At 37.8% G+C, this 11,505-nt stretch overlaps 1 protein-coding gene across 1 annotated transcript; it reads left to right on the top strand.

Annotated features, from left to right (window-relative positions):
* Positions 1 to 542: 542 nt before the first annotated feature.
* On the top strand, positions 543 to 3,250 carry LOC145234075 (uncharacterized). Its single transcript, XM_080098853.1, has 3 exons — positions 543 to 1,453; positions 1,630 to 1,832; positions 2,109 to 3,250. Exons 1-3 carry the CDS (start codon positions 1,268 to 1,270, stop codon positions 2,977 to 2,979), a joined length of 1,260 nt encoding a protein of 419 aa, XP_079954979.1. The 5' UTR covers positions 543 to 1,267; the 3' UTR covers positions 2,980 to 3,250.
* Positions 3,251 to 11,505: the final 8,255 nt, after the last annotated feature.

An 11,505-nucleotide genomic window follows, 5' to 3' on the forward strand; every position in this document is an offset into this window, starting at 1 on the left:
TAATGGCAATATTTCCATCAATTGTAAATGTAACATAATTGTGTGAATTATTTAACATTCAAAAGTTGGATTCGTGATCTCGCGTTGCTGATCGTTATTTTCCCACGACAAGTTCACGTTCACGTACACAAGAATGTCGCGACAAATCAGGCGGAAGAAACGGGACAGGAGAGCCGAAAAGTTTGCGACGCGCGACTCCAAGTTCGAAAACTATTCAGGATTGGCGTGTGGCCTAAAGACGACGGTCGCGCGACCACGTCGGGCTCTGTTGGAAGGAAAAATTCGGATTCGGAACTGGATTTTTGCTTTGTTTTTCTGTTTGCTCTCTCGCACCAAGAAGAGAGAAGCGCGCGGAAAAAAAGCGCGATCGCGGCCGATTGTTCTTTTTCTCTTCACCGATGCTTCGAATCGCTTTCTCTTTTTTTATCGCGCCGACGCGAATCGGTTTAAATAGCGATGTCGCTGCATTTTATTCTACATTTTCATTTGCATTCGAAACAACATCAGCAGTTGCAAACCTTCGTACCAAGCGTTGGTTATTTCGAGTGCAAGAAAATAAAAATTTCGTGCAGAGTTTAAGTCTACTAAGATTGTAAGAGCAACAGAGATTTTACGAAAAATGTTTAAATAAATTGCAAAGTACCGAACAGAACAGAAAAAAATGAAGTAAGATCAGCGTACTTTATCTTCAGGCGATTTTCTGGTAAAGGCTTGATAAATTCTTGAATTTTATGTTACGTATTTTTGTAGAAGAAATCGCTTTCGCTTTTCTGGAGCCATAAATTATCGTGAAAGGAAAGATAGAAGAAAAGGGCAGAGGGGTCGACTCAAAACGCTGGCATAAAATTTAATGAAATTTCATAGCCGAAATCGAATTATTGTAAACATAACATACGAGCTATGGGGCGCCGTGGGGTCGTAAGGGCCAACAAAGGGACGCGGCGCGCGACATAATGCCTATTCCATGTCGGCGAATTTCTCTTGGGAAAATGCATTCGCTTTTGCGCAGGGATTGGCGGAACGATAAAGCAAGGCGCGGCCAAGCGAAAGAAATCAATTCGATTCGCGATTTCCCAAGTCGAACTGTGCATGAAAATCTCACATGCAAATAGAGTTAGATTGTTTGTTGAGAAAATGTTCAAAGGCTGAATATTTCATTTGTTTTATTTATTTTTATAAGTTTCTTGTGACTAAATCAATCTTGTTTATTTCAGATTCTATTCAAATTTGAACTGTTAAAAAGAAAACTGTTATCATTTCTGATACTATGATCACATACCCATCAGTGAAAAGCGAAACAGAATCAATGTATTCTGCAATGTCGGGCCAGACTTCAGGAATAAACACAGATTCCTTCCACGATTGGGCGCGCGATATCCCGCTGAATCTGGATTCTGTCTCTGAGGTTCCAGACAGTGGGCTTCATTCATACACTTCAGCCATTTCTGAAACGGTAAGGACTCTAACTAATTTATTTGCAAAATCATTCCTTTGCTACAAAGCAAATTGCTCAGTAACTAAAAGATTTAAATTAAATATAAAAAAATGTCTTTTTTGCCATTAACTTTCATTGGCTTTTGTTACCAAACATTGCAATAAATAAACAAATGTTTGTTTTCTATTATTCAGGAGAGCGTTACCACATTAACAGATGACGCTACCGGTAACGAAAATACACAAAACAGTGAAAAGAACGAAAAGAACAAGAAGAAACGACGCCGTGAACGAAGCCCTGTGACCGTGACACGATTGAAGAGAGCTAGAAGATCGAAAGCAAACGACAGAGAAAGAAATCGAATGCACGGACTCAACGATGCCCTTGATAATCTAAGGTAAGAAGAATATAAAATAGTTGTTCAAAAATAAGAAAACAACCACGGTATGATACAGTACTTCGATGCAATTAGTTTAAAGAAAAAAAATGTACATTTAGTTGAAAGAAAACATTTTTTTTAAATTTATATATTTTAATAGATTTTGGTAAATATTTTTCCAACTAAACACCCACGCATACAAGAGTAACAGTTTAAAAAACAATAATTTATTCGTTATCGATGTTTTTTTCAAGACTATGGATTGATTTTTAAGCAACGTTTTTAATTTTTCAGACATGTTCTTCCTACTTATCCTGATGAAACCAAACTGACAAAGATTGAAACTTTGCGTTTTGCTTACAACTACATCTGGTGTCTGAGTGGAATGCTCAAGAAAGCTGGAAAAGACGGAAAACAAGACATGAGCAGCCCAACCCAAACCGGAATGCCACAAATGAACGGTGAAAACCCACAAAACTTTGGTTTCTTCGCAAACAACAACAGTAACCAGCCCCAGAACTTCAACGAAGCCCCACGACAAGGGGAAGCACCCTTTGACCCCCAATTCTACCCCTACGAGATGCAAATGCCCCAACAGGAAATCTACAACAACGGAAGTGGCGAACAATCCAATGTGATGTCACAAGGATCCACTATGACATCACTGATGGATGACGCCGAACTTAACGGTTGCCTTGACGACCTCGACAGCATCCAAGCTTCGTCACTTGTCGCGTCACAAAACGATTTTGACTTAACCAATGACGTCATGTTCCAACAATCGCAGATGAACAACAACAACAACAACAATAACAACAACAACAGCAACAATAACACAGACAAGTCGCTTCCTTCTATCTCGAACACGCTCCAAGCGCGACGCAACGTTCCTTCCCCCATCACCCTGGCTTACCCGGGACCGCCCCAGCCCCACTATTTCGCCCCAGTAACCCCGCCATTTTCAGCGACCTCGCCAATGAGCCCAGAAGCAACTTTCCAAGCCAACCCGGTCTATCCTGGCCAAAACTACTGCATGCCACCGACCCCGAGTGACTGCGGCAGTTTGGCCAGCTCGTCACCGTTCAACAGCCCGCAGAAACATCTACTTTCGCCTGATATTGCAAAATCGTTTGTGCCTAGTTATCCAATGCAGATGCGCCGTTGATTTTTGGCGTCGAACATTTTTACAACAATTTCTCTGCTTCAATTTTCTACCGTTTTTTTTCCTTTTTGAGTGTTTATAATTTTATTGAACTTTTTGTAACTCATATACAAGCAGAAAAATCTTAATTCAATCATCACAAACATACCCTGCCTTTCTTGTACTTTTCTACGCTGCCAACCGTATAGGACACAAACTGCCAAAATTGCTTGTCCATCTTTTTCTTCTTGCTTGATTCATGACAAACTTGTGTCGAATAAAATTTTGCACAAAATTTTTTGAAATGATTTTTGAACTTTTCCAAGTAGATTAGAAGCAGAATAACTTAGAACTTAAGCATCGTTGAAGGCTTAATCAGGTTATAATCACATTTCAATGTTTGTTACAATGTCAAATCAGGTAAAAACTTCAAATTCAAACTTTTTAGAAACAATTCTTTGCAATTGGTAAAATGGCGCCTTTACTAACTAAGGTTCTTCTAAATGTCGCAAGGCAACTTGTTTTGCAACAACAAAAGCCAGAAAAAACTAAAGGACACTAACATTTAAAAACAAGGCTAAAATTAGCAGATAATTTAGCTGCATTACAATACTAATAGAAATTGATAACACTCGCCATTTTTGCCACAATATTCAGAAAAAAACGTCTCAACCAAAAAAACGAAATTAGTTAAAAAAATTAGCAGCTGTCACAAAAGCTTGGAAAAGTTTAATTAGGAAAAACTTTCAAACATGGTAGGTTTTGGTTTTGATAATAACTGCAGTAACAATGGCAGTCTGATTTGAGAGCCTCCTTGGTCTACTAAAAAGAGCGAAAGGCAACCAATATTAAACCGGGTGGAAATTTAAAATTCAACCATTGTGTCAGTGACATGAGATGTTATATGGGAGTTGCGGTGGTGCAATACTAAAAATTTCACCGGTACAACAAAGCAGGGGATTCCTAATTAAATAAAGGGGGTTGGAGTGTCAGTTTGAAGCCGATTGCTCATCAATTCTGGTCGGTGCTGCCTAAAAACGACAACGAAGCAGCCAGTGCAATGCTTTCCACATCAAAGCAAGATCTGTGCCCTGAAATCCATTTGTCTCACGTACTCCGCCCTGCACGCTGCGTCTAAGCCATGCCACGCGCGAGCCCTCGTTCGTTAAGTCGCCCAAAGGCACTGAGAGGCCGCCTCAGCACAGCGGGGACCCAAAACCCTCAGAGGGTCGCCGCACCAGAGAGCTTTAAAATTTAAATGCTGGAGATGGTAGCGAAGGGTTTAAGATGAAATTAGAATCTTCTATTGTTCGCGTCGGCACAACGCCTCTCGTCGCATGCCAAAAACGACATTTACATCGCACGCCGCGTCAATGAAAATTATTCTCGAGCAAGAGGCTGCCGATCATGGCCTGAGACTAAACGTCTCGACCAAGTTTTAATTTAGGACAAATACAAATAAATCACTATAAAAGTCTAACCTAACAAAAATGTTTTTACCACTTGGGAAACAATATTGTTTACAGAAACTGTTGGAAAAAGTTGTAGTTGCTTGATTAAACCGCAAAATAGACAAGGGTATTTTTCATTTATGTATTTCAAAAACTTTTGTTTAAAACCCAAACTTTCAGTTAAAGCAGAAACGTGGAAAAACCCAATCGACAAAATTTTTGAACCGGTGTGAATGTAAGTCGGTCGTCGCGGCATGAGGCCGGGTAAGGTCAGTTTAAAACCCGGCAAATCATATTTCGTGGCCGGCGAAAAACTTCAAAGGAGCCTGGAGTTAAGCGAATTACTGAAAAGTCTGACGCTGATGCAATTAGCCGCTTTTAAATCCAAAGTCCGCCTTTAATTTACTTATGACTCGGGGCTTTTACGCACCGCTGTGATGGCAAAACAAAGTGACAAGTAACGGCAAAATAAGTTGGATAAAATAACCAAACTAATAAATCATGCACAACTAACAATCCGTTTTGAAATTGACCGGCAAAATATTGCCTCCAAACTAAAAAATATATTGTCATTAAATTTGGCAAGCATTCAGCTTAACTTTGCCTCTGTGGCGCAAAAAGGTGACGTAATATTGATTGATTTTCAGCCAGGGAAAGTTTGTTTCCTAATGGAAGAATAATCCAATGAGAGCAGGGTCGATATCATGGCTGGTTTCAAGTTCAAGGGCGACGAAATTCATCAAGTTTTGTTTCTATAAATTCTTCACTAAGTAACGAATTGTTTATTCATGGTTAGTTATTCCGGTTCCTTAGAATCATAAAATTTATGCAGGAACCAAAAAATCCTCGTCATTCATCTCTTTCACGATTCGTCAAATTCAATTCGTCGTAAAATTCGAATATTATTCTTTGTCGCGCGACAGGGATTGTGACGTCACACGCCGCTGTTCGTATGTCGAGTTTTGGTCGCGCGCCAATCGCGTGTCCCCGTCGCGATATTGTGAGATTCCAATATTTGCTTGTTTTATCGTCTCTGTTTGCTCGCTCTTGAGCAGGAAACAAACATTTGGAATGATTGCATTGTGACGTCACAATTAATTTGTTTCTGTGTTTTATTTCGATAGTGTCAAAATTAAATTTAATCTGCAAAACTAACGAATGGCGACGAAACAATGGCAAATCGCGGCTGAGTGTTCGAAATCTATTGTTTGTATGAACGAGTGAGAAATTGCTGAATACTGCATATCTGTAGCGAGTTTATATCAAGGACATTCGCACGTGTTATCCAGCTTAAAAAGAGTCAAAACAAGCAACAACTATAATAAAACGGGCCTTGACTTGTTATTTCAAACCCATACCAATTGTTACAGCGCTTACGTGGTTCAAAAAGCAAGAAAATTAGCAACGTACAACTAGGGTCAAGGTACAAAAATGTTGCAACAAATATTAACCAGACACAATTGTGCCGGAAGTGACTACGTAAAATTGTCCACAAAGCAAAGGTTGTTGAGCCCAGTTTAACGTTTCAATCGATAGATTACACGTGACAGAAGAGAAACGATATTTTTGTGAACGTTTTAAGGTTGAGGAAATCGATTTTTTCGATACAATGTATGTTTATGTGCCACGACACGTCACAAGCTCAACAAGGCAGTCAAGTTGTTTACATAATTCTGGAAAATTCCACGAAATGAAATGTTTTTTTACATACTGAGGTGTATGACATGTAAACACATAGAAGTGGAATAATATTTCTCAAATCCAACGACTTACAATTTCGTAAAGCTCCCATAAAAGTGAAACTTGTACAATATCACACAAATCTTATGTCTCTTTTGTGTTACAAGCATGTATGTTTCCACTACTTGGCATAACAGGCAGCCGGCGGAATTACAAATTTCACAACTTTAAACATTGAATAAAACACAACCCATGTAATCACAATACGCCAGGGCTAGAACACGAACAGGCAGTACAAACAATCGAGTCCATATTTATTTTGCCTGCAATAATGCTTTAGGGCTGTTTCTAATTTGTTCTGTAACAAATGCGGTTTTATTTCAAATCATGGATAAAAGCCTGTACTTGCAAGTGAGTCCAAATACTTTTACTTTTTAGTCTTTGAAACGCATCTAGGTGCATTGGATAAGCAAATCCTATTCGGGTCTGTACATTTATTTTCCAACACACACAATTTTGGACGGAATATTTGGATTGATCAGTACCAATCACGTGATTGCAGAGTGACGCGTGGACAGTCGGGTCATCGTGGAGTTCAACTAAACAACACAAGAACGTCGCGCGTTTGTCGATTAATTACATCGGGCATTCTAGAATAGAGAAGCGGTCGACCCAGTTATCCAGTAAGGTTGAAAATGAGATCAGTGAGTCGTGAACGAGACAAGAGGCGTCCCGCGATGTCGTCGCGATCATCACTTGTTTTGCTTCAACTCAAAGCCACGTTCACTCAATCGAAGCAAACTTTCAGCCATTGTTAAACTTGGGGAGCGGTTTTGTTATTTTGCCGAACAAATATTTGGTTTTGTGCGAACGTCGAATTGCGATTCGAAATAAAGTTTTAATTGCGTCATTGTTTGGATAGAAAGGGGAACCCCCATGGGAACTGCAACTTCAACTTTGAAACCCACACGAATACATGTATCAGGAATATGTCCGAAAATACCGTATGTATAGCAAATTTTTATGCGGTGTTACTCAAAATTTTACACTCAACTGTCCAAATAGCATATCCAACTGCATTTTTTTAAATTCGTAAGGTTGGGTACAACTCTTTGACCAGTTACCCCATTCAACGCAATATTGAATGAAGTTTAATGAAGCCAACGAACACAAACCAAAATCGTTTGTGTTACTTTCGTGTTTGTAAATTTGACAAACAAGAAACTTTAAAAAAATAGTTTCCCAAGCTCAACAAGTGGCTCACACGACTTTCACATTGTTACGTAATAATTCCCACACAGTTCACAATCTTACCCAATCACATGCCGAGACGTCATATTTGATTTGACAAATTGACAGTGCGTGACGCGTCGTCATAATCGACTGTACATGACGTCATACAGGCGCGATGACGAAGTGAAAATTGATCGGTCGCTCGAAAGTTGGAAACAATTGTGGGAGAGTCTTGAATTTTTATTTCGGTGAGAAAATTAATTTAAAAAGTGCATGAGAAGATTGAAAACTAAAATGTTTTTTGGGTATTTTTCCTCTGTAAAAGGTTTATGAGAGGTTCCTTTTAAAGCGAAAGTATTTTGACACCATGTTTGTCAATGTAAATTGGAAATGGCAAACAATGCCACATAAAAGGTTTAGTGAGTGGCCAACAAGAGACGATAGAACGGGATTTCCACGCACAAATCCCGGAAAACATATACTTATTGAAAGTAAATTTATGTATTGTGGATTGCCAAAGCAAATGTGGTTTGTTATGTTGGTTCATTTCAGATTTGTTTGCAAAACGTAAATTAGCCAGACTGCAAAAGGGAAGTGAAAAATGAAATTGTGCAGCTTTCTATGTATACACTGCAAAAAAATTTCCCAAGGCAAGTAGACAATTTTGAAAGTCGTATATCTTAATCCTTATTTGTAGTTTGCAGACTCGCATCAAACCCGCAAAAATCAATGAACTCATTAAAACCGACTTCACTACACCACATACTTCCCACGCATCGCTGTTTATGACGTAACAATACTGACATATTCAAGAATCGAAACAGATCGCGCGTCGCATTCTAATCCCGTTCCTTCCGATGTTTCTTATTTGCAAAGCAAGTCGCGTCGGAGACAAAGCAAATATTCTACAACCCCATTGTGGAATTTTCCCATACAACCGACAACGTCATAATGCACGATTGTTACGTCACAGTGGCAAATTGTGTACTTGTCAGATTTAGAGTTTCCCATGAAATTAGGCGACATATTACTTATTGGGAGAAAGACGTGACAATGAGCTTCGCATGAAATCGAACACTGCATTGTGTCATGTGCTTGTGACACAATAATATATGAGACGTCATTAATGTTCAAGTCATTGCTCTGCATCCAATAATGAATATTAAAATTATAACATTTTACAATAGATACGTATGTTTAAAAAAAGTGGTATAGTTTCTAATAAAAAAAACCTTAAGTTGGAAGATAAATAGGAATTACAAAACAATATTACAACATTAATTACAGAAAACCAGAGCAACACACTTGTAGGCGGTCGTGTTCACTAAGCAGAATTCCCTTTACCCGTTTAACACAAATTCATCACTTAAGCCCACTTTATGCGTCCGTTGTATGTAATCAACAGCAATTAGGCAATTTTTCGGTCGCAACGGTTGATTATGGAAGGCGCACGCGTCTAAGGAAAGCAGGAAGACAAGTGGAAATTCGGCAATAAACAAATAAAAGCTTTCCGCGACGAATTTGAACGCTTAACAGCGGTTGAAGGTCATCAGTTCCGATTCGAAATTACATGGCAAGCAATAAAACAATGTAGGTTGGATGTTAAGTGTACACGGGCAGCGGGGTTACTGGGTCAAGTCGTGGTCGGATGTATCAGTTGCACAGACGATTAAGAATTTACAAAATGCCTCGCTTTGTTTGTTTAAAATTCCCCATTCAACGGCAAAACCTTTAAACACATGCACAAAGAAAACAGACTTTGTATTTTAGGCATTTAAAGAGTATGTTACCAATTAAAAATAAATAAATAAATAAATAAAGCATCCAGAATATTTGTGTAACACGACGCGTGTTAAAATATTTTTTACGAACGTCATGTGATAAGATTATCTACTTTTTTGTTCAACGACGAAACAACAACATGCCCAAACAACAGACACAACCTTGAAACATAGTTTCATTAAAAACTAGCCAGAAAGTCTACAGGGTACTGCTAACGTTTCAACATTCGCTGTTGCCACCATCAGTGCAACATAATACATATGAATAACTGCCGGACCATGAACGCATTAAGTTATAAATAAAAAGACATTCAATTTACTATTGACAGATTAAAATCTGTTTCAAGGCTGTGCAACATTTAAAAAATTGTCCAAAAACACTTTCACAACAAAGCAATTTGATAAAAGCGCTTGCAAATGGAAAGTAAGCGGGTTAAAGTACTCAACTACGATTTTATTCTACGTATGTCCATCAACATTCGGGATTTGCATGTAAAATCATAACCCTAAGACCCAGTACAACATGCACCGTCGATTCCCATGCCATATTATCCGCAGTGGAGGATCATACGCGAGATTGAGAGAGTATTAAGCTGCAGTGAGGGACACTTGAATTAATAAGCAAGTCAGAAATTAGGTCGTCCGATGCCACTTTAGAAATTAATAATTCCGTCTTGTGCTATATATGGAACTATATTGATCGGAAATTTTATGTGTTGCTTATATTTGTACAAACATTGGCAAATATTTCATGGTAAAACCAATTTTAATTGTTTTGCTGTAATATATTGATATATATTTTACACTAAGGACTTTAAATGACAAAAAGCGTGGTCCAAAACAGAGCTAAAATAATTAAATAATCATTTCATGACATCGTATTTTTCATCTATAGATGTTATAATGTACATAATCTAATAGTATTCATATTTGAACAAACAGCGGTAAAAATGTAGTTCTTAAAATGAACGCATTTTTATTTGAGGTCTAACAGTTAAATGTTATCTTAAAAAAAACTCGTTTGGAAATAGGAGCTTAATTTTATGCTGTATAGAATTTGCGTTTAAATGCACAACAAACAACTTTGAAACATTCTGGAATTGTATGTTAAGGTTTCATTTTATGGAATAAACATTTTTTAAGACATTATATTTTTGCGTCTGATGTCTGACATCAGGACAACGATTAAAGTTTCACAGCACGTGGTTTCAGTAAACAATGACGTCTCAATTACGTCACCATCTGGGCAGCAATTAGACATTGTGACGTGACAAGATCAAAAGTGATAATCGGCGCAGGTTGATAATCCTGCAGACAGTCTGGGTCAAAAAACTCATCAGCACGACAACATGTAATACACGGATCTGACACGCGACAAAAACAACGGTAAAATACACAAAAATAATTAAAAACTGGTTGATTGTGTCTGCAAAGCAGGGACACTGAGAATAGAATGTTTTTGTTTTATTTTTTTGCCACGATGTAAACGTATTTCATGCAACTTTTCTCAAAATGATACACAGACAGTTTAAACACTTACTTAATTTATGCATTTATTTTATGCTTATTTATTTCAGTCACTTTCATTTTTGGGGGTTAGAAAAAAAATACATTTGGAATTGTATGATTTCGGCGCGTGCCACTTTCGCGCGGCAAGTCGAGCAAAAAATTCGATCCAACCGCGCAGCAATTGTGACGTCACAAAGCGAAACAATGGCTGAGGAATATGGACAGATTGACGGTGTCGCGCGACTCCTGTGATCTCGAACGTGGGCGGCAAAATGAAAGCAAAAGTTTTTTTGTCTTTGCGTCGACCGTTCTGTTTGTGTGTTTACCAAATCTGTTGTGTTAAACTTTACTGTGAAGATTTCTGAAGCAGAAATTGTGGGAGTTCCCCTAATTTGCAACTGCGGTTTCATGATTAAGCAAAATCTTTGGATATCAAAAACTTACATGACTTTGAAATCGTATTATTTTATTCTTAACTTACTAAGGTTTTACACAGTTCTCTCAGCAAAAAAAATCCCTTTTAGTAAAAACATAACAATATAAATTTTTAAAACTTAGATTCAGAACAAAGTTGAAACAAAGAAGACAGAAATATTTTAGTTATTTTTTTACAACTTCTATTTTCAATTTTTTTTAAACATTTTTTAAATTTTTGCAATATTAATGTGAGAAATATATAGCGCTGTGTTGGATAGTTTTAATCCAATGCTAAGCAGTAAATCACAATGAGATGATCCGATAATTAATTGCTACTGCAACGATACGGATTAAAAGTTATCAGTGAAAAGTTTTGATGGAAAATTGGATCAACTAAACGGCTCAGCTGCAGATATTTGTTACGTCATAAACCGCTTCAGTGACGACATAGTGTGAAATTGTCATGCATATGAGTGGTT

The sequence above is a fragment of the Phallusia mammillata genome, chromosome 6, assembly GCF_965637545.1.
Source record: "Phallusia mammillata chromosome 6, kaPhaMamm4.hap1.1, whole genome shotgun sequence".
Lineage (NCBI taxonomy): Eukaryota > Metazoa > Chordata > Ascidiacea > Phlebobranchia > Ascidiidae > Phallusia > Phallusia mammillata.